This window comes from Rhinolophus hipposideros, assembly GCF_964194185.1.
Source record: "Rhinolophus hipposideros genome assembly, chromosome: 11".
Lineage (NCBI taxonomy): Eukaryota > Metazoa > Chordata > Mammalia > Chiroptera > Rhinolophidae > Rhinolophus > Rhinolophus hipposideros.
Genome location: NC_138057.1, coordinates 59,430,962 through 59,455,156, shown reverse-complemented (window position 1 = coordinate 59,455,156; position 24,195 = coordinate 59,430,962). Strand labels below are relative to the sequence as shown.

At 36.3% G+C, this 24,195-nt stretch overlaps 1 protein-coding gene across 11 annotated transcripts in view; it reads right to left on the bottom strand.

The window, feature by feature from the left end:
* Positions 1 to 24,195, bottom strand: part of FSD1L (fibronectin type III and SPRY domain containing 1 like) — a 63,127-nt gene that overhangs the window by 33,157 nt on the left and 5,775 nt on the right. For 8 of the 11 annotated variants that reach the window (XM_081066247.1, XM_081066253.1, XM_081066251.1 and 5 more), the window contains 3 exons: positions 14,135 to 14,230; positions 11,447 to 11,578; positions 2,774 to 2,875 (listed from right to left, as the gene is read on the bottom strand). In XM_081066247.1, coding sequence (XP_080922373.1) covers positions 2,774 to 2,875; positions 11,447 to 11,578; positions 14,135 to 14,230 — 330 coding nt within the window. Of the gene's footprint in view, positions 1 to 2,773; positions 2,876 to 11,446; positions 11,579 to 14,134; positions 14,231 to 14,534; positions 15,051 to 24,195 lie in introns of those variants that run through there. The other 3 variants (XM_081066249.1, XM_081066255.1, XM_081066250.1) reach the window with 2 other exon arrangements.

The following is a 24,195-nucleotide window of genomic DNA, read 5'->3' as shown; positions in this document are numbered from 1 at the left end:
ACAGTACTCCCTGTTTTCTCCTCCTAGTGGTCAGAGGCTGACACTCACTGAACAATATTTCAATGCTGTCAGTGAGAAATACACAAAACCCATTCTCCCTTTTCATCTGTGATCAAATGTAGAAGACATTGTTTTCCTTTTACCTTACTCTGTATATTTTATTCCATGCATTTACCTGAGGAGGTAACCATTTCATCCCTTCTAATCTGAATAGTGGATTATGTGTGGCAAGATTGTGATGAAATGGTTGGTTAATGATATTGACTTGGAAATTGTCCCACAGATTCAGCTCTTTTCATAGGTAGAATTCAAGTTCTAAATTCGGGGTGGGGGTGGGTGGGACGATAGGGATATTAATTTTGGCAAAGAAATCCAAGCAGTGTTCTGCAGGCCAGCGACGTATTAGCAGAGAACCCAAGTTTGGTGGGGTTTTGGCTACTTGTCCATCCAAAAACAAAGCTAATGGTCCAGATTTCATTTGCTGGTGCTCTTCCTGCACATATTTACTATCAAACAAACTTCTAGCAGTCTAAACAAATTAGTGAACGTACGTTCTAAAACCCTTTTCCTTTTGTGGTATTTTCACTTGCTCACTTTCACACTGCCTAATGCTGGTAAATGGCATAGCTTCACATTCAATTCACATGCTGAGGTACTGCAATGTGATCATTTAAATATTATTTAAAATTCTCTTTTTGAAGAAAATGAAGTCTAAAAAGACTCACAGTCTGGATTTTAGCCTATGATATTTTTTAGACCCCATGAACTCTTCATATTAATTTAATCACTTTAATATGGGATATTTGTAAACAGCATATGTTAAAAGCATTTCTTTTTCCAAATATCTAACAATATATTGCTAGTCCAATAATTAACCTTCAAAGTCACCTTTCTCTATCTGTCAGCAATTAGGTGTTTGAGGCAAGCCTGTAGTCCATGTAGCAAATCAGGAAAGTGAACTCAGTTTTTGACTTGAAATCAAACCATTATCTGGATGCTATTCAGATATACTCAGAAAATAAGTACAAGCAACTCTCACTTAAGCATCTTTCTTGAACAAGAAACTTAGATTTCTGGCTCGGAAACACTGACAAATAATTCATTTCACTACATCTCCAAATGGTTTACTATGAAGCAGTGCTGTAAATACTGGAAGACAAAACCAAAACAATCAAATATGAAGCAAAGTGGCCCATTAAGAAAATATATTTAAACCACAATGTGATTTATTTTATCTGAACCTTTCCAATTTACAAAGGGAACAAGTTTTAATTAACAAAGCTAGAAACAAAGCTGGAAAGAACAAAGGAGACAGAGAAAAGTAACCTTTGAAAGGAAGGGGAAAGAAGGACTCTGAATGTCTATGAAAAGAGAAACTTGGGAGAAACAAACTTTTATCACAGTTTTTCTGAGCATCAGTCCCTATTTAAATACAATTGCATTCAAGTTATTTTTGAGTCCTTGTGCACACATTTTATAGTTTTCCTGTCTTCTTCCTCACTCTCAGATCTCAGCTATTGATTCTTGCTGCTATGATTACGCCTGTCATTTACATCTGCCCTAGTCCACTAGAAGGGAACTCTGTTGACAACTAAGAAACAGAAAGATAAAAAAACAAAACAAAACAAAAAAAACCAACGAAAAATTTAGTAGTATCATGTACATATTAATAGTTAACAGACTCTGAGAAACTCTCATGAACAGAGGATATTAACTGTTGCCCATGAACTCTATGACACTGATTTTTGATGACTCAGACATCTTTTGCTTTCTGCATGTTTTTTGGCTATGTCCTGATATTTGAGGTTATCACATAAATGCCCTCTAAACAGGTGACGTACCTATACTTTTAAAGTACCTTTCATAATTCCTTTATATAATAAGTGCTACCAAGTGCAAAGATGAACTTCCTCACAAACCACCTCCAAATTCGAGAATTAATTAGTTCAATGGTTTATAGCAAAAGAATAACTTTTGTTTTGATTAATTTTGTTAAAAGAAATCAATTTTCAAAGTACATTTTCAAAATGTAGGGAAATAAGCCAGCAAATGTTACCTTCTCAAGGATGTTCTTCCATCTTCAAGTTCAGAAAAAAACGTAAGATGAATACATGGACACACATGGATTATAAAGCCACCTTTCTAACACTAACGCAGCTCATTACATAGTGCACAAAGATCAAAAGAAATCTCAAACTCAAACATTTTATCTTGATAAGATTAATAGATAGTATACTCTTTGTTAATTATACAGCTTAATTTCCCACTCTTTATATCATTTAAAAAATGTATTTCAAATCCTTATTCTACATTCAATATAATAGATTTGATAAATTGGCAATCATTTAAAAACTGCACTTAAAATAAGAACTAGAAACTGGAATTCAGAATCTCTTAAACACTAGAATCTAGGGTAAAACATTAGCAGTCTTCTTGATCTACTGTTTATATTTTCACACCACGTATACCCCTTAAATAAAGGACCTACATTTTCACATTTTAACGAAACATTCAATTTCTTAAGCTAAACAGTGGAACGCTTAATAACAAATTTTAGTAAGTTACAGTGCTCATATGCACCAAATGATGATGTTTTCCCTGCTTATAGAAAGGAATACAAAACTAGATTTTATATTTCTTTTAGACTTTAGATTTTTTTGAACTGAACGAATCCAAAATTAAAAGGGAAAATACCATTTTTTTAAACAAAACTTTGCTTTTAAAGTGGATTAGTTTAGGGGCTTTTTGGTGGTTTTTTTTTTTTTTTTTGTACCTTTGAAAATTCTTCAGCTTCCTTTATATCTAATGACCGTGTTGCAAATTCTAGAAGTTCTTCAGAGTTCTCCAGGGCATTATTACATTGACTAAGCTGAGTCTAGAAAAAAGAAAAAAAAAAAAGCATTAAAATTTCCTACTGCCATCAGAATCTTAAGTATATGTTGTTATAATGAACTTACAATTTTAATAGCAATAATTGAACAAAAATATTTTTGAGAACTATTGAAGCAAGGTAATCACTAGTCATATTTTTAAGAAATTTTAATTATCTTAATACATCTTACTTAACGTCTTCCCATGATATGTCCAAAATAGCTTACGTGCATACAGATAAATAAATCATTTAAAAACACAAAAGAAAATAAAGCAATTATAAAAAAACTGGGGTCAAACTTACTAAAGATTCTTCCCAATCAAGGTAGTCAAAAACCATCAACAATTTAAAGTATAAAAATAATCCATCTGCAGACAACATCGTCTATAATGAAGACTAAATTTCTTGATGATATTTAACTATTTAAGCAAAAATTTATGAATCAAATGACAGACACATTCAGCTAAGCATAACCTTAGTACACACACCATTTATCACAATACTCAAATAATGCATACTCCTATAAATGCTAATTTATAGTGTCCAATATTGGAATTACAATGTTGGTGCCTAGATTTCAAAAAGAATAAAGAGGAACAAATCATGGTAACTGTTATATTGATGTGCTCTGTTATAGTGATGTATTAATTTCACTGAACACAATCTTTCTTATTCAGTTCTCTCTCTCACTCTATCATTTGTGGATCTAAAACTAAGCCCACTCGTGTAAAAATATTGTTAGTGATACCTTTAAATGAAGAAACAGACCCATTTCTATGCTTTAAAATATATCCAAGATTCTTCTTCAGAATATTTATTAACATCTATTTATTAATATTTATTCCATGTTCAAATCTACTTAGTTTTCTCTTATGATCAACACTAAAGATAAACTATGGCTCATTTTGTTGGTTTCTACTATGTTCTATTTTACTTTGGAAAAGTAGAATAGTTTAGCCTTGTTTGGAGTTAAAATAGGTTTTAAAGGGTCATTCTAAGAACTTAACCACAATTTCATAAAAACACTGCTCCTCCTATGAATAAACCTCTTAATAAGTTCCAAAGATGAATTGACAAACCACCATTTGAAATATCCCATTTATAGAAGGTTTAATTAAAATCACTGAGAACAAAATGGTAGGTATAAATGGTCTATATATGATCACTAGGGCAGACTAAGTCAATATAGTATTGAAGTAAAATATATTAATATTAAAAATATATATATATATATTAATATTAAAGAATATAGCTCAAGGAACTATTAAAGTGAAAGAGTCCAATCTGAGGTCAAAGGTCAAGACAAATTAATATTCTAAGGGCAAAGGCTATGAATTTGCTTTGAAATCAAGAGGGAAAGCAAAAGAGGGGAGAGGGTGCAAAAGAATACACCTCAAAGAACACTAACTTTTATCAGTTATTCAGAATAACTATTAAAAACTCTTAATGAAAACAACATGCTATTGAGCTTGTGAACCCAAAGGAAGAACAGAAATGCTCTATTATCTCCAGTTAAAGGACAAAATGGCATCAGTTTCAAAGTTGTAATTCTTTTTAATACTTGGTTTGTAAACTTCAAGAAAGCTTTATGCCTGAATTACCGTTAGGATGACATCACTGTAGCTTTTCATTTGAATCGTAATACAAGAACATCCTTAAGAATGAAGTTATGCTCACTAAGCTTGTGTTTCAGTAACTCAGTCTTATTTTAGAACCTATTTTCCCCTCAATGTCCCTTGATCTCCCCCACATCACCATTCCTATTAAAAAACTGCCAAAATTTGTGTGGTGTTGAAAATGAGAGGCAAGTATTAAGAATAATGAAGGATAATGAAGTATAAGATAAAAGTAGGGGGGGAAATGAAACAATGGAATCACTGGAAAAAACAAGATCGAACTGATGTACGAAGAGAAAATGGTACTAACATCCTTACAGGCACCACTTCTAAACAGTACTTGGAACTGTTCCTCCCATTCTCTGCAACCTTTTGAATTCCCCATCAATATTCAACAGCTAATGATGCATTTGATAGAATACAAAACCCAAAGTGAATAAAGTTAACTGAGACTGTATGAGAAAAAGAGTTTAAATAAATTTGTATGATCTAATAATGTGTAACTGGGAATTTAGTCAGTAACTAGAAATATAAATTCAGTCATTTAAAGGGGAGCTATAAATGCAGCCTGTTCTAAGGGCACTGCAGATATTATGTTTACTCATATACATCCGGCTCTGTATACAGCTGTCAGAAAATAAGTTGTGAAATGAAAATACTTCACTTCTAGAAATCTAAAGACATATTTGAAAGAAAAAACCCACAATGGACAGAGATTATCTAATTCTATTTTTTTAAGTTTTTTTTTTTTAATTGGGGAAGGGCAACAGGACTTTATTGGGGAACAGTGTGCATTTCCAGGACTTTTTCCAAGTCAAGTTGTTGTCCTTTCAGTCTTAGTTGTGGAGGGCGCATCTCAGCTCCAGGTCCAGTTGCCGCTGTTAGTTGCACAGCCCACCATCCCTTGTGGAAGTCAAATCAGCAACCTTGGGGTTGAGAACCCGCTGGCCCATATGGGAATCAAACCTGCAGTCCTCAGCGTCAGGAGCAAGGAGCTCCACCTGCCTGAGCCACCGGGCCAGCCCCAGAGATTATCTAATTCTGAAAAGCTCAAACATCTTGAGTTAAAAAAGGACAACACCCCAAATGATCAAAACCTTCATGTCATGACATGAATGATATTAGATCCCTCTTCCAACTCAGCACTTAGCTTCAAGATGATTCTAAGTCTTCTGAACTTTTGATCTTTGATAATCTCAACCCTTTCTTCTCTATTAAGTTCTTTCCTTCTTTAAAGTCCTTCAGTTCAGCTTCTAAGGAACTGTTCCCTAACTCAATTCTCTTCACGATTCCTCTGCATTATGTACAGCCATCTAGTGTTTACATTATTCTTAGTTATATTTTATACACATTTTGCTTACTCTTATAAACTCTAATCTCTTTGGCAAAAGGATATGATTTTCCTTTCTTGTGCATTTCTTGCAAATTACCCTCCATTAGAATGTGAAATCAGGTAGGGTTTTGCTCACTACTATAATACATACCCCAAATCCAGCACAGTACTATCTCAAATTTTAATGACTGAATGCATGAAATCTAGATATTGGCAATCAAATATTATCACTGACTTACCCCCATAAATTGTGTTAACAAGAGAGACTCTAAACTAGCTTCTCAAGTATGAATTTTGAACATTAATACATGGAAAACTTTCACAGTTTTTCGAATTCTTTTATAACACTATACTATCTTTAGGGCAAGCATAACAAGACATAATAAAGATGATAAAATAATTTCTAAAAATCTAATGGTAATTATGATTTCAATTCCTAATAATGCTTCACTAAAGTCATTATTGTTAAGAGCTTTGTTATCCAATGTATGTGGATTTTTAAGGAAAGGGGTAAAGGAGAGTAGAGAACAGGACCTCGGAGGAGCTAGCTAGTCAAGTGCCATTCATTAAATGCTAGCAATATAAAAAGATACATGAATAATATGGGGCAAGTAAAAAGTATTTTCCTAAACACAAATGGCAAAATTTCTACTCTAAAGGAGGATGCTAAAACCGTTTAATTATATGTAACCAATTGCAAGTTTTTTAAAAAATGTGTCTATTGGCTGCTTCTAACTCTCCTATTAACAATGCCAGAAAAATAAACTGCCTATACAGTTAAGCAGAAAGAAGGTCGCAACAAAAAATAGGCACCAACCAGGTATTTGGAGCTACAGGCAACAGAAAAGGAGAGTAACGTCAGCAGCATTGAAACATCACTCACCCCAGGGAGGGTTAAAGGCTGCAGATAAAAATCGATAATGTAGGGGATGGGCTGGTGGCTCAGGTGGTTGGAGGGCTGTGCTCCTCAGCCGAGGTGACTGTGGGCTAAGTGCAGGGGGGAGCACAAGGCTCATCATACCAGCATGGGCCAGGGAGCTGTGTCCTACACGACTAGACTGAGAAACAACGGCTTGAAGCAGAGTGTGCGTGTGTGGGAGGTAGCGGGGTGGAGGCGGAAGAAGGGGGGAAAAAAAGAAACCTCAGATGCATGGCCTTCTGGCCAGGTGTCTGTGATTTCATATTGTTGAAGCAAACTTGTATTCCTGGGGGTTGCAGATTTCTGTTAAGTTTGCTGTGGCTGAACCATGGAAGAATGTCCAAAAAAAAAAAATTGGTAATGCACATTCAATACGCATGAGGTACGGGTTAGGTGTCAGAACTGTTGGCTGGTGACACAGTAAAGATGAAGATAATGCTCTGGGAGAGAAAAGTAGAGGTCATGACAAAGGAAGGCTGGAGACTAAGCAACTGAACGCTTAAAAGACCCCCCAAACTAGTGCTGGGAAGAGGGTACAGAAATCTGCCCCGGATGAGCTGTGGGTTAGATCTTCAGAAGACACTGAGTTTTCCTTTCCTTCCCAACCTTGTTTTCAAATGAATAAGTTTCTTATTGAAATGTATGGAGACTGTATGACTAAATAATTATCTCTGAATGATTTGAGTAATACCACCCCACCTCTTCCACACAAACAAAAAAATCTCAACCTGGGAAATATGGACAGATATGAAAAGGTATTTGACCCTCGGAAGTTGCATGTGTACAGTGTATGTGTAAGAGAGAAAGAGAACATTTGTATTCTTCCACAGCTTTCAGATTCCTAAAGATATGTGACCAATATCAGCATACAAAAATCAGTTCCATTTCTATATACCAACAATGAACAATCCAAGAAGGAAATTATGAAAATAATCCCATTTATAACATCGTCAAAAAGAATGAAATACTTTGGAGTAAACTTAACCAAGGAGGCAGAAGACCTGAACACTACAAAACACTCCTGAAAGAAATTAAAGATGACACAAATATTAATAAGTGGAAAGATATCCCATGATCATGGATTGGAAGACTTGATATTGTTAAAATGTCCACAGTACCAAAACAATCTACAAATTCAATGCAATCTCTATCAAAATCTCAATGGCATTATTTTGCAGAAACAGAAAAACAATTCTCATGGAATTTCAAAAGTCCCCAAATTACCAAAACAATCTTGGAAAAGATGAACAAAGTTGAGACCTCACTCACACTCCCTGATTTTAAAACATCACAAAGCTACAGTAATCAAAACAGTGCAATACTGGCATTAGGACAGACATACAGACCAATGGAACATAACAGAGAGCCCAGAAATAAATGCTCGCATACATGGTCAAACAATCTTTGACAAGAGGGCCAAACCACACAATCGGGAAACTACAATCTTCAACAAACAGTCCTGGGAAAAATGGATACCCACATGCAAAGAATGAATCTGGACCCTTACCTGACACTATACACAAAAATTCACTCTAAATGGATAAAAGACTTAAACAAAAAACTATAAAACTGCTAGATGAAGACACAGGAGTAAAGCTTCATGACACGGGATTTGGCAATGATTTCTTGGCTATGACACCAAAAGCCCAGACAACAAAAGCAAAGTGGACAAATGAGACTAGACCAAACTTAAAAACTTGTCCACATCAAAGCAAACAATCAACACAGTGAAAAGGTAAGCCACAGAATGGGAGAAAATAAATGCAAATCATGTATCTGACAAGGGGTTAATATTCAAAATATATAGCGAACTCCTACTCATCAAAAAGAGCAACAAAAAACAAGTAAGCTGATTGAAAAATGGGCAAAAGACCTAAATAAACATTCTCAAAGTAAGATATACAAATGGACAACTATATGAAAAGAAGCTCAACATCACTAATCATTAGAGAAATGCAAATCAAAACTACAAGATATCATCTCATACCCATTAGGATGACCACTGTTGAAAAAATAGTAAGTACATGCAAACTGGGTGATGGTGGTCAAAAGGTACAAACTCCCAGTTATAAAATAAGTCCTGGGGATGTAATGTACAGCATGGTGACTACAGTTAATAATAGTGTATTGTATATTTGAAAGTTGCTATGTGAGTAGATCTTAAAAGTTCTCATCACAAGGAAACAAATTTGTAACTGTGTAGCAATGGATATCAGTTAGACTTATTGTGGTGATCATTAAGTAATTTACAAATATCAAATGATTATGGTGTACCATATACAAGAATAAATTCAAAATTGATTAAAGACTTAAATGTAAGATCTGAAACCATAAACCTCCTAGAAGAAAATATAGGAAGAAAATATACGACATTACCCAGAGTAATATTTTTACTGATATATCCCCTCAGGCAAGGGAAGAGAAAAAAAAACATGGGATTACATCAAACTAAAAAGTTTTTTCACAGCAAAGGAAACCATCAATAAAATAAAAAGGGATCCTACTGAATGGGAGAAGATATTTGTCAATGATATATCAGATAAGGGGTTAATATCCCAAATTTATAAAAAACTCACTCAACTCCAATAAAACCAAACAACCCAATTAAAAAATGGGCAGAGGACATGAAGAGACATTTTTTTAAAGAGGACATACAGAGGGCAAACAGACATGAAAAAATGTTCAACCTCACTAATCATTAGAGAAATGCAAATAAACCACAGAGAGATACCACCTCACCACAGTCAAATGGCTATCATCAATAAATCAACAAACAACAAGTGCTGGAGAGGATGTGGAGAAAAGGGAACCCTTGTGCACTGTTGGTGGGATTGCAGATTGATGCAGCCACTATGGAAATCAGTATGGAGGTATCTCAAAAAACTGGAAATGGAACTACCTTATGACCCAGCAATTCAACTCTTAGGTATCTATCCAGAGAAATCCAAAACTCTAATTTGAAAAGATGTATGCACCCCTATGTTTATTGCAGCACCATACACAATAGCCAAGACATGGAAACAACGGAAATGCCCATCAGTAGACTGGATTAAGAAACTGTGGTACATTTATACAATGGAGTATTACGCAGCCATAAAGAAGGAAATCTTACCATTTGCAACGATATGGATGGACCTAGAGAACATTATGCTAAGTGAAATAAGTTAGACAGAGAAAGACAAATACCATATGATCTCACTTATACGTGGAATCTAAAGAAAAGAATAAACAAACGATCTAATCAGAAATAGTCTCAGAGGAAAAACTGAGGGTTGCTAGATGGGAGAGGCGGTGGGGATGAGAGGGAAGGTGAGGGGATTAGAAAGCACAATCCGTAACCACAAGATTGTCATGGGGATACAAAAGTCAGTTTGGGTAATATAATCAATAAGGTTGTAAATATTTTGTAGGGTATCCGATGGACACTTGTCTCATTAGGGAAACCACTTCAGGGATGATGTAGTTGAAGCTGAATAATAATGAATGTCAACTACAATTTTATACATATATATATATGTATACATATATATGTATATATATACGTATATGTGTGTGTATATATATACGTGTATATACATATATACGTATATATATATGTGTGTGTATATATATATTCACAAGAAGTGGAGTACAGCATAATGAATAGAGACAGCGGAAATGTAACGGCTGTGTGCGATATCAGAGGGGTAGTCGATTGGGGAAGGGGGTTTATCACTTCGTGAGGGGTATAAATGATAAATATCTAACTACTACATTGTTTTGTACACCTGAAACTAATAAAAAATGATTACGATGTACACCTGAAACTAATATAATGTTGTATGTTAATTATATATCAATTAAAATAACAATGAAAATAGAAAGTAGCAAATGATGGCAAGGATGGGGAAAAACTGAAACCCTTGTGCACTGCTGGTGGGAATGTAATATGGTACAGGAACTATGGAAAACAGTATGGAAGTTCCTTTAAAAACTAAAAATAGAATTACCATATGAATCAAGAATCCCACTTCTGGGTATGTATCCAAAAGAACTGAAAACAGGATCTCAAAAAGAGATTATTTGCACACCCATGTTCAGTGCAGCATTATTCACGATAGGCAAGAGATGGAAGCAACCCAACTGCCCATAGACAGAGGGATGAATAAAGAAAATGTGAGATACACACACACACACACACACACACACACACAATGTAATTATCATTCACCCAGAAAAAGAGTGAAATTGTAGGATGTGCTAAAGATGGATGAACCTTGAGAACATTATGCTGAGTGGAATAAGCCAGTCATAAAAGGGACAAACTTATGGTTCCACTTATATAAGATATCTAGAGTAGTCAAAATCATGAAAACAGAAAATATAATGGTGGTTGCCAGGCAGTGGGGGAGGGGCAAATGGGCAGTTGTTCAATGGGTACAGCGTTTCAGTTTTTGCAAGACGGAAAAAAGTTCTAGAGATCTGTTACACAACAATGTAAATATAGCTAACACAATTGAACTATACATTTTAAAATAATTAACAGGGTAAATCTTACGTTATGTTTTTCATTACAATTAAAAAAAGATATCTATGACCAAAAAAAGTTAAGAATCGTTCTTCTACAAGATAAAAGTACAGTTACACAGAAATTCACTAATTTTTGCTTTCAATAAATTAAGCATTAAATTAAAATTATTCGTATTTGAATAGTTGTATGATCTCACCTGTAACTCTTGTGATTTACGAGCTTGCTCCTGTTTGATACTGTTAATCATACTTTCTTTCACCTCATCCAATATAGAGTATAAACTATCAAATTCTTCATCTAATTCTGCAAGTATGTTAGAAGAATTTTCCTATTTAATAAAAAAAACAAAATGATTTTACTGAAGAGCTATTAAAAATTTAAAAATAAGACATACTTATCAAGGGAGAAACTAGACTCATAAATAATGCCTCAGCCTAACACCACAAAACTAAGAAAATTTTAATATTTAACATAAGGGTTTAAAAACACATAAATCCAAAAAGCTGGCTGTTAATGCTGAAAGTACCACTTCAGCTATACTATGAGGTAAGCAGCCTTTTAGGGACTACTAGCCCATACTCTCTTCCCCTTTTATAATACTGTTTCCACAGGACAATGTGATAGGTTGTTTTAAAGTTGTCAGTTTTGTCCAGACTTTCAGGCTCTAAGTCAGTGTGGTTCTCAACCTTTGGTGTGCATCAGAATTATCAGTGAAGCATTTAAATAAAATAAAAACAAATTTATTCCGTAACTCTTGATGAACAGTTGGACACACAGGGATGGGGCTGATTTTGTGTAAATTTTTAAATCTTCAGCTTGTCTAAAATACTGCATTTACGTAAGAGATGCAGAACTTAAAAGACTAAGCAATTCCTTTCTGGATCCTAAAAAATTGATCACACACTGGAAGGAACTTCAGAAATCATCTATTGACTAGAATTTGTCGCCAAACTCCTAAATTTTATTTACTTATTTTTAAACTCCTCAATTTTATAAAATAAAATGCAAATTAAGTGACTTGTCCAAAGCTACACAACTAGTTGCTAGTGGCAGAATTAATAAAGCATTTCAAGTCTGTTGACTTCCCAGAGTTCCTCAGTGCCTCATTAAGAAAGATGCTATTCTTTCCCCAAGAAATAATTTATCTGTAAAATCCCTAGATAAGCCATACGTACACTTGCAACAATTATGAGAGAAGACATTAATAAGGCATTTTTCGACTTATATGAATCATTCAGTTAAGAGAAGCAAATTGGCACTGGCAAAGAGAACTAATAATACATACAATTTATAGTTATAATGTTTATAAAAATCAGACATCATCTCACTGGAATCTTACCACAAGTGTTAATCATTTTATTAGTTTATTTATAGTGGTAAGAACAAGCTGTGGAAGAAGAAAAGTGCAGTATGAAAGGCAGAAGACCTAAATCAAATCCCACATTAACCACTCAGTGTGACCCTGGACAAGCCACTTAAATTCCTGGATCTCAGTTTATTCATCTGAAATAAACTGGACTACTCTTTTCTCTTCAATAACATTCTTATGGTCCATTGCCCACTACTCCTTATGCCTCCACCTTCTGTGACAAGTGTAACTTAACTCCCCCTCTATTTTTTTTTCTGGATTCCAAGGTGGAGTTCTATTAATTTGTCAATAAGAAAAATATCTGGGGCTAGCTCTATCTTATGGTCTCTTTTTCCAGATGTTAAATGTGATGATTCTCTTTAACCACAGATCAAGAATTTTAGAACCACAAGCTTTGCTTACTTAAAGAAAGTGGGTTTGTAAATTCACCAAATTTTCCAATAAAATAGTTCAAGAAAGATAGTTAAAGTGGTGAAGATCATAATCAACTAACTTCAATTACAATAAATTCAGAAGGAAATACAATAACCAGAAAGCCAAGAACCAGGCAATTATGCAGGGTAAAACGAAAACCACAGGAAAGGATTAACTATCTGCAAGTGTTAATTAAGCACAAATTTTCTATGCTTATTTAACAAAGGAATGACCCTTAAATTCATTAAGGTGCATTCATGGAAAAGCATCCCCAGACTATTTTAAGGTAACTTCCACCATCAGCACTTGATTGTTTACAGTATGAATTATCTCCCCAAACCTGGGACCATTTCCTTACGTATTCCTCTCTCTCCATACGAGGCACCTTATCTTTTACTTTTGTTTTACCTTCACCTAGTTCTACAAGTAGATCTTTTTTTTTATTTTAAGATTTTACTTTAAGATTTTATTGGGGAAACAATGGGGAAGGGAAACAGGACTTTATTGGGGAAACAGTGTGTTTTTCCCAGGACCCATCAGCTCCAAAACAAATTGTTGTCCTTTCAATCTTAGTTGCAGGGGGCACAGCCCACCATCCCTTGCAGGAGTCGAACCAGCAACCCTGTGGTTGCGAGCATGAGCTCTAACCAACTGAGCCACTCATCCTCCAGCAGACCTCTTACTATCTACATTTTTCTTCCACACTATTTACCATAAAAGAAATGCTTAGCTTCCCAGTACTTTCGAAAAGATACATTTTAAATGAAATATTTAAAAATCTTTCACTCACAAAAAAGGTGAAAAGGTACAATTTGCTCTTTATTAGAATTAGAAAAGACAAGCAAAATGGAAAAGGACAAAAGTGAGCACTGTAATATTTCCTACTAACTACTATTCCAGAGTTCTTTTTCCTTTTTTCCCTTACTACTTGATTTTTCCTTGGAAAATGCAGGAAAAGCAAGGAAAGCATTTTTATTTCGCCTCCCTGCTCTCCAGTAGTTTATAATCTAGACTTGATAGAGTATATTTATACTTCTGATTTGACCCAACAATCATTCATTGTGACATATTTATACAAACTTAAAAAAAAAAGATTCGTACCTGAACTCCTTTTAGTGTTTGATTTAGTGTATCAATAAAGTTCTGAATTTCATCATTTTTATTTGCCAGAGTTGAAATGATCCTTTGTAGCGCTTCCTAGGATTTAAAAAAATTAAACATTATGATATTTTAATAAGAGAATTATAAACATCATTAACAATTCTCCAAACAAGTCCTTTATGTAAGAGTATATTATATAATAAATAGGAGCAATGCAAAGCTTTTCATTGTTCAAAATTTCCAAAGGCCTATAATAAGATGGGGTATGTACAAGGTGTGATTAAAAAAATACAAGGAATGTTTAAATTTAAAAAGATGTATTACAATAAATGATATGTTGCCATTAATCCCCCCTCACAATACTGCCCCTCACTTCAGAGACTTATCCCATTGTTCTTACCATTTTCTGAAACAGTCCTGGAAGTCCTCTTTCCTGACTGTCTTTAGTTGCACTGTCATGGCTGCCTCGATGTCCTGAATGGATCCAAAACGTTTACCTGTCATGGTCATTTTGACTTTGGGGAAGAGCCAGAAGTCGTATGGTGCCAGATCCAGATCCGATGAATAAGGTGTAGGAGGACACACCGTAATGTTTTCATTTGACAGAAATTTCTGTACCAGAAGCAATGGGTGACACGGAGCCTTTCCTGTGTGTGACACAGAGTCTTTCCGTTGTAATCACAAAATACGGTGAATGCTGCTGCTGAGTGCCATCCAACAGAAAGGAAGGGATCTTCAATATGGAAAGCGGAGTGTCAAAGCTTAGTAACAGTGTGTGACAAGTTTCAACCTGTTCAGTGCAGTCAGTTGGGTGTGAGCTACGGTTGAGAGAAGGTGTGTTTTAAACTGTTCTGTAAATCATCCTCCATCAAGACAACGTTCCGTGTTCCATATCGTTTCTGGAATATAGCAATTTCTGTCAAATAAAAACATTATGGGTGTCCTCCTCCAACTTACTGACCAGATCTGGCACCGTGCGACTCCTGGCTCTTCCCCAAAGTCAAAATGATTCAGGACATTGAGGCAGCCACGACAGCGCAACTAAAGACACTCATGAAAGAAGACTTCCAGAACTGCTTCAGAAAGTGGCAAAAACGATGGCATAAGTGTGTTCAAAGTGAGGGGGAGTGTTTTGAGGGGGATTAATGGCAATGTGTCTTTTACTGCAATCATTTTTTAAAATTTAAACATTCACCGTATTGTTTGATCATACCTCGCATGTGTACTGTTAAAAACCCCTTATTCCTAATACACAACCAGATCACCACCATACTTTCCACACTGAAGATGATTAGTATTCTTCAATATCAGTAGTATTATTTTAAGTCATAAGGCTGTGGCAAAGGAATAGAACAAAATCCTTAAATACTGCAAAACAAGGAAACTTCTAATACACCAGGATATGAGAAATAAAAGCAAAGAGAAACTGAAATTTGACATTTTATTTATTTATAAAAATAAAAAAACATATTCTAGAAATATGAAAGTAGATAATAAATGTGCAGCTAAAGTTACAACATTCACTGCAATATTTACAGATACTGTAGAAGCATAATAAATTAGGTAAGTAATTTTAGTAGCAAATACTTTAGACTTTTTGATAGTGCTTCTATTTAAATAAAACACTTGGGTATTTAATTTAACACACTGTAGTTCAGTGCTATCCAATAAAATGTTCAGCTATGACGGAAATGTTCTGTGCTGTCCACTAGCCACATGACGCTAATGAGCTTTTGAAATGAAGACAGAGCAACTGAGGAATTAAATTTCTTTTTTAACTTTAATTCCATTGCTTGTAGCCATGTGTAACAAGCTCTGTCATACTGGACAGCACAGGTCTAGTTGTTTAATAATTCTCCATGGGTAATAACAGCAAAACCCAAACAAGGTGCTTCTTTTCTCAGTAAAAATCAAATGCAGGTATTTTTACTTTATAATTTTCCCAGACACACACAAGCCCTGCATCTGGAAGCACTTACAAGTGTAAATATTCTAATAATTTCCTGTAAGATTGTGTGTGACAAAGGGTCTCCTCAAAATATAATCAAATACTGATAAAAGGCTATAAATAAAGAGTTCAGAAAATAATCTGATAAAAGTATAACATTTTATTTAAATGTTCATAAATCTATTATAGCAGTGAAAAACTAAAAATAATTACAACAGTTCTCATTTAATTCTCGTATCCCTGAAGATAAGTAGGTATTATCATCATCCATGGGGCTGCCTAGGCTCTCTGCTGTATTCACTTACTTACACTATTTCTTCCCATCGCCACTGCTGCCGGTATTTTAGTACAATAACACAATGAAGTTACGCTATGAAAGAAGTTCCTCCTGTAGGTGTTCCTCCCAGAAACAGGTGCACCAAGATTTGAATACAAAGATGACCAGAAGAACCTCAGAGTGGAGCCAGGACTCGGGGGAGGGACAGGCACAGTAGGAGGGAGACAGAAAAGGAGGGCGGAGGACTTAAGAGTCTTCCAAACACTCCCACAAGATAAGCTCTCTATATATTTGAAAACAATACAATGAAACAGTAAAAACGATTCTATGCAATCCTCAGACTGTGTACAGAAAGTTTCGATTAAGACTGCTCTCTCTAATTGAAAGATTGTATCTGCCTCCCCTTAGATCCCTACCTACTGGCAGCGCTATATCCATATTGCACAGATGAGAAAACGAAATTCAACCACTTGCCCAAAGTGACACGGCTAGTAAGGTAAAAATCATGCCCAGTCTGTCTGCAAAGCCCCTGCTATTTACCACTTTGGAATACTTCCTCTAAATCTAACCAATTTGCCATTCATGTGAAATACCCATACAGCAAATTCTATTCTTTTAAAAATTTAGTTTGTTAAGACTCTTTATTGACATATAAAACTGAGAATTTTCATAGTACAGAATCACAGCTTGAGCTTAAATTAAGCTTTGTCCACTGCTAGGCATATCTAGTGAACTTCAAAGTAAAGATGATTATATTCTAGTATAACAGGGGCTGAAGAATCTTCTGGAAGAGATCTTATTGTATGAAAAGGAGCAGCCATCCCCAGTAAATTCAACCCAAAAACAAAATTTTAAGCACGGGGATATGAGTTCAATAAAAATGAAGGAAATTTCATACACACACACACATCCTGAAACACTGGTATATAAAAAGGCAGATCTAGTTCAGAGGGGAAAAAAATCTCCCTAGCACAAAATAACTTTTCACTTTTACTTATTTTTTGTGTAAATATAGTAGCAAACTCTGTATTGGGGGAATTTTGCATCAGAAACTCTTTGGAGATAGATGAAGCATATTATCCCAGCTCTAAGCTCCAAAGATTTTCATGAAAAGCCTCTCTACCTTTTTAAAGCTCCTGCTATTTACTGAGTATAGTCAACGACATCTAGATGCTCTAATTTTCATTAGGTCTTCAAGCTAACTCCTTGACCCTTTAAGAGTTACCCACCTACTGAAAGTTAATAGACTGTTCTAACATAACAGAGGGCATAATATAGCCTTTACCAACTACAGCGTTCTCATTCTTAAAGCAGCGATGTTCAATAGAAATACAGCAAGAGCCAATAGTAGCCACATCAAAAGAGAAACAGGTAAAATTAATTTTAGTATTTTACTTAATCCAAATGATTCAAAATATTATCATTTCAAACAATTACCGAGTGTCTTCTTTCCTTCCCTTTTTCCCTCCTTCCTTCGTGGTACTCAGTCTTCCAAATCCAATGTGTATTTTACACTTACAGCACATCTCAATTTAAATTAGCCCATTTCCAGTGCTCAAGAACCACATGTGGCTAGAAGTCACCACACTGGACAACAGAGCCTTAGAGGCCTATACCAGGCAAACAGTCCATATATTTCTAAGGGCAAACATCCTACATTGATCTGCTTAATTTGCCATTAATAATAAACAACCTAAATGCTCTCTGAACTTTTTTCTTAAAATACTAGAATTTCTATATGTATTAAATACACTAATAATCTTATGATATGCCAGATTCTTGAATTATAATATAATGGCTGTATGTAGATATAAATTAAAATGTTACAGCCAAGTTCCTTTACCAGAATTTCATCAATTTCTGTTTTTATTTATTCACTGTTGCCTCTAGAAATGGAAAGGTAGTATTTAATACTACTGCCTCTCAAAAAACTGGTGCATAAACAGCTCTCCTTTGGGTCGCTCTAAACACCATGACCAAGGGAGAGAGAGACACACTCCTCTTCTGTAGAACTTGCACTGCTTATTGTTTGTGGTTAGGGAAGACTTTCTGGGAATCACAGACAGCATAAACGTCCGTGTAGAGGTTGGCATATGACAAAAACAAGGTTGTACCTGAGGACAGCTGACATGTAAGTTACACAAACTCACAAGAACCATCAGAATAATGCTGCTTTTAATGTATGGTACTGTTTCATACCTCCAACATATTCAACCCTTAGATTACAGTTACTCTTATCTTTACCATTTCCCCTTTAATTCATTCAAAATTCTGCTATTACCAGAGAATGAAAAGTGATCCTTCTCAATTTGTATTGGCCCAAGAAGTATTAACAGCAATACTTCTGGAAAGAAACCCTACAATCTGTGTTAAACTTTCTGGGGAAATGTTATTCTATATAAATTATCAAAGCTTTAAAACTACTATACTCCCTCAGAAAATGGTTGGGAAGAAAAGGTCTTTAAGGGCAAGATAGCATTTCTGGAAAAATCATCTCATTCTTTGCAGAGAGAGAATGCTCTACAGCTCACGTTTTGAATTTAACTGGGAGCTCTAAAAGAGCACAAGAGTCTATCACAGAACACCTAGATAAAGGGCCCATGTACTCAGAAAGGCAGATTTACTTACTGCCAAAGTAACAAAGACCGAAGACTGAGAGACTCAGAGGTGTGCTACTCCCATTCCTAGGTAGGGCTCTGTACACTTCTGTAATATACACCACTGAAGTGCTGTAAGAATGGACAAGCTAGCTGTAGAGGGCTTTGGAGGCTCTGCATTTAAGGTCACCTATAATTTCTCAGCTACCAAATATGTTAGTACACACCAATAAGGCTGCAGAAGAAGCAATTAGCCATGTGAGTAAGAGAACCCAAAGCAACCATGGTCACGTGACCTTGGTAACTAATTCAGGTAAAGTGCTGCCTCTACTTCTAAGCTTGGGAAAAAAAGGGGCAATATCCTGAAAGTTCTCCAAGGGCAGGCTGCCCAGACAAAGGCTCCAGAAACTCTGAAGCCACTTGCTCTCTAAGCTGCGCTGGTGGAGAGGATGAGCAAACGCCAAAGACTGTAATCAAGAGCTCATATTTAGTATTCTACTATAATGACAGTTAGTTCATCAGGGAGTGCTGAGGAACAAACTAAGAAGGGGACCAGGGCTTGCACCATCTGGTCCTCACAAGGACAGTCACTTGCTAGATGTAGGGTGGAAATGGCATGAAGAGAGAAAGAAGTAAGGAAAGTGGAGCTCAGGAGAAGTGGAAAACAAATTACAAGTAACCAAAATATTTAAGACAAATCACCACCAACACCAAAACTTATAAAAAACTAAAAGATTAGGACTAGATGAGCTGAGTTCTGAAACTTAACCCCAGCTTATATATGTAACATGAGACTCAGGTTTTCCCTGATGGTAGGCGTCCACGAAGAGGTACATACAAGGATAACGTGCAGCTAATAGAGCAGGTATGCAAGGGGAGGGTGGCTGACTAGGTACCATATCTAGCAGACTTTTTAAAAAGTGTTTTCAAAATATGGCAGGCAATATGCCAGGGCAGGATATCTATATATTCTGTTTTCAGAAACTTAGAGAGAGGCAGAAAAGAACTACACTATACCCTGATGCACTGAGTTTTCTACTGCTCTGGGTCCTCCAAATTTAATCAATAGCTTTTATAAAGGAGACACAAGTAATTGATTAAGAGGTTGAGGAGGAAGTGCAAAGCCAGAAACCTCAATGAGTGTGATGTGACCTGCACAGTTAGATACAGCGCCTCTCCTCCGAACTCCAGAGCATTTAATCCATCTGCTTACTGGAAATCTCCACTTGGATGACAAGCACTTCAAAACTCAACATGTCCTAGTGTCCCCCACTAAACCTGAGCCCTCCTCTAGTGTTCTATCTCTGCAAACGGCACTACCAGCTGCAAAACCAGAAACCTCAGCTGTTAACATTATATCCTCTCCTTTTATTTGTGCTCCACAGGCAGTCACCGAGTTCTGTGATCCTAAATAGTTCCAAGATCAGTACCGCTACCTTACAAGTCAATACCATATCTCAACTTACACTCTTGCAAAACCACTTAACTTGTCTTTGATGCATTCTTTCTCCCCAATACTCATCAGTTCTGTATACTGCAGCTAGAGTAATATAATAGCATCAATCACTCTTCCTGCTCAGTAGTTTTCAATAGTTTCTCACTGGTCCTTGGATAAAATCTAAAATCTTTTAATATGACCTGTGAACATGACCTTTAACATGACCTTACATAATGTGTAAGACCCTCCATGATCTTCCCATTGCCCACCTCACCTGCTTCAACTCACACCAGACTTCCTCTCTCTTGCTGTGTTCCAGCTGCAGCTGCCTGCTGTGAGCTTCTCTAACACGCCTTGCTTCCAACCTGGGATCCCTCACATTTGTCAGTTCCTCTGCCTATAACCACTGTTCTAAAACATATATACAATGTACTACTAAAACAAGTTCCAAAAAAAGTATATATAGAATAAGCCCATTATGACATGTATCTGCCTTATTTCTTTTCTTATCAAAGCCTGATGTGAAGGATGGCAAAGACAACTTCCAACTGCTCCGTGGGATCCTATCAACCTGAAAGGATGCCTACAAAGGTCTCTGATTTCATCTCAGATCTCAAGTCTCCCATTACCTTTCAAACATCGATGGATAAAGTGATAAACATAGATGGATAAAGGCAATATAAATTATCCGAGGCTTATATAGATAATATAAATGTATTTGGAAAGACATCAGGTGGCCATGACTAAAAGTTCTAGATGATGTGAGTCTGAAGATATGCTTTGACAGATACCAATTCTGCTGGATCACAGTGAAATATATAGGACATACGTCTCCAGGGAAGTGTGCACAGGTAATCTCTGCCACAATCCTTTGATCACACACCACAGCTACCAGGACCTCAAAGAAAACCTAATGGATCAGGATTAAACCACTCAATTACTTGAATATGGAATTAGGCTAAGGTAACTGCTATGCTAACAAGAAAAAGGGTTTTATGCACCCTCGCCAAGCACAACTGCAATCAATTCCCATGGAATGGATCAAGGTAATCTGGGATGTACGAGGCATGAACATAGTTTCAAGTTCTCTTATAGTCACTAGTATAATTCATGAGAAATAAAAGCACTCAGTAGACTCTGGGTAAAATAATAACTAACGCTTTTATACTCTTAAGTGCCAAGCACTATCTTAAGCTCTTTACATACAAGCATAAACATTCCCGGGTATTCAAATGTAGAATGAAACCTTTCATAAGCCAAAATGGCATAAAGGAAAAAGCAATTATGATTAATTTCTATGGAAAATTTTTTGAGCATTCCCAGACCCAAAAACTAACCTAACAAATCATACCAAATACCACATAAAACCTAAAACAACACTAACACAGTAAAAGCAAAAGTGTACAAAATAAATCGAGATAAAGCACAGATGCTCACAGACACAGTTCAAAGCTATGGGTCCTGATGCTGAGTGTGGTTCCCAGGGAAGGAGCTTGGCGATGCCGCTCTCGCTGCTTGCGGTGCCTGCTGCCTCTGCAATGGCTAGCTGCAAAACACTATTTGTGCTTTTTGCCTTTTTCATAAAAGTGAAATTCTTTGGGTTTCTTTTGGTTAGCGAAACAGATAGGTCTTACGTAAAAGCGAAGTGGTGAAATGCAAACCTCCGAAAAGCTGAGGAAACCTGCCTTAACTCGGGGATACCTGCCTTAACTCGGGGATACCTGCCATAACGCTCAAGAATCCTATGCGGTAGGATACTACCATTATCCGCATTTTCCAGTTTGGAAGCTGAAGTATAGAGAGGTTAAGTGGCTTGCCCAGGATCTCAGAGCTAATACATGGCAGAGCCAGGATTCAAGATAAGGCAGTCTGACTCCTGAGTCTGTGCTCTTACCTATCACACTGTACAACCTGAAAGAAAAGATCACAGGTTCATGGAAAGGAGGTCAGAACATCTGAGGGCACCAAAAGGACTAAGCTTTTACTCCAAGACCAGAAAGAACTGGAACTGATTAACAGATGATCACATGTACCATCCTGCCAGAGCAAGGGCAGCAGAAACAGCTGTTCTTAACTACAGCATATATCATCTTATAAGTCCGGGAACATGATAACTTTCACCATTTGAAATGGCAGGTTCTACTGGGTTTTGGTTAATGGATGTGAAGGTGACGAATGCAAATGTCAGTCTTAATTCTGCTGCATCCAACAAAAACTTCTGCCAACTCGGGCCACTTAACTGGAAACTACCCATGGCAACAAGCCTCTGAAGTTATAATGCAGAAACTTCCTGTTCTTAGAACCAGCAGCAGAAAACCATTATACCCAGGTTTATATGCTACTCTGAATCCGAGGGCATCAATAATCAAATGGTCATAATTAAAGAAACACTGTGACATGCGGGTTTCCCACCAGCATCTACTCAGAACAGAAGATTCCTGATTCAAATTAAATTGTACGTTAATATTCTAGATAATCGAGATACATAAATCTAGAACCACTGCAAATATCACTAATTGACCTACAACTTACAGGCATCAAACTATTATTAGAGCCATTTCCGCTGGTATTAATTAAGCACTTTGTATGGGCCAGGCACTGTGCTAAGCTATGAACAAGGAGTATCTTTTTAATCTTCACAACAGATTTTTAAAAAAGTACTATTAGTCTTGGCATTTTATGGTTGAAGAAAGGGAAGGTTAGATAAGTTAAGGAACATTTTTAGATCACACAGCAATCAAGTGCCAGTCAATTCCAATACAGGAGTCTATCGCCAAAGCCTGTACTTTTACACCACCCTCGGCCCCTTACGCTGCTAGGGACTATACACAACAATCATAGGGTTCCTGAAACCATAGAAAAACAATCAATGAAACCAGCAGATAGAATTCTTAGAAAATATCCTAATGCCACTAGGAATGATGCCATTTGCATCATGCTACACCACAGACCTCTCCTTTGAATTAGGTAACAAGAGTTGAAATCTAGAAAGCTCTATCCAGCTGGTAAGCTAGACAACCAGAATCTTACCAACTGACCACAGCTATGGCAACACAAACAAGAGAACTGTGCTCACATGTGCTGCAAGGAGCTGAGAGAGGAGAATTATGTATTGTTGAGGAATTCAGTAAGCTGATAATCCACAAACTAACCAGGAGAAAGCCACTCCCTCTCCAACAGTGAAACGGTTTGTAACACTACCTGTACACAGAAGCCACTGAGGTGATCCACAGAAAACAAATCTAACGCAGGACATGGTAGGAATGCTGCCTTTCCCCCTGAGCCCAGCTGCAGTATCAGGGCAGAAGAGGTGGTCTCTCCCATCTAGGAGGTAAGGAAATACAGTGTGTCAGAGGCTGAAGAAGCCTTATCCATGTTCAGTGACCTCTAAACTGTCTGCTCCATTCAGCGCAGTCTAGGAAGCTCATGTTCAGCCAAGGAAACTAGAGGTCCCCCCATCTAATTAAGGGAGGTGCAGTGGGAATGGAGATGGGGATACTGCCAGGTACTGCTAGTAGCAGTATAAACTGGCATAACCTGTGAAGGGCAACTAGGCAGCACTCATAAAAAGATTTTTAAAAGTATATGCACATTGTTTCACAAATTCTATTTCTACTGATTTATTCCACTAATTTATAAGTAAGTAAATAAGACTAAGCTGAGACTTGACTACAAGGATGTCCACCTCAATGTTATTTATAATATTAAATGGTTGGGACCAAAATAAATGTACAACAAAATGGTACTGATTAAAAATCAATACATTCATACAGAAGAATTCTGCAGAATGATATTAACATG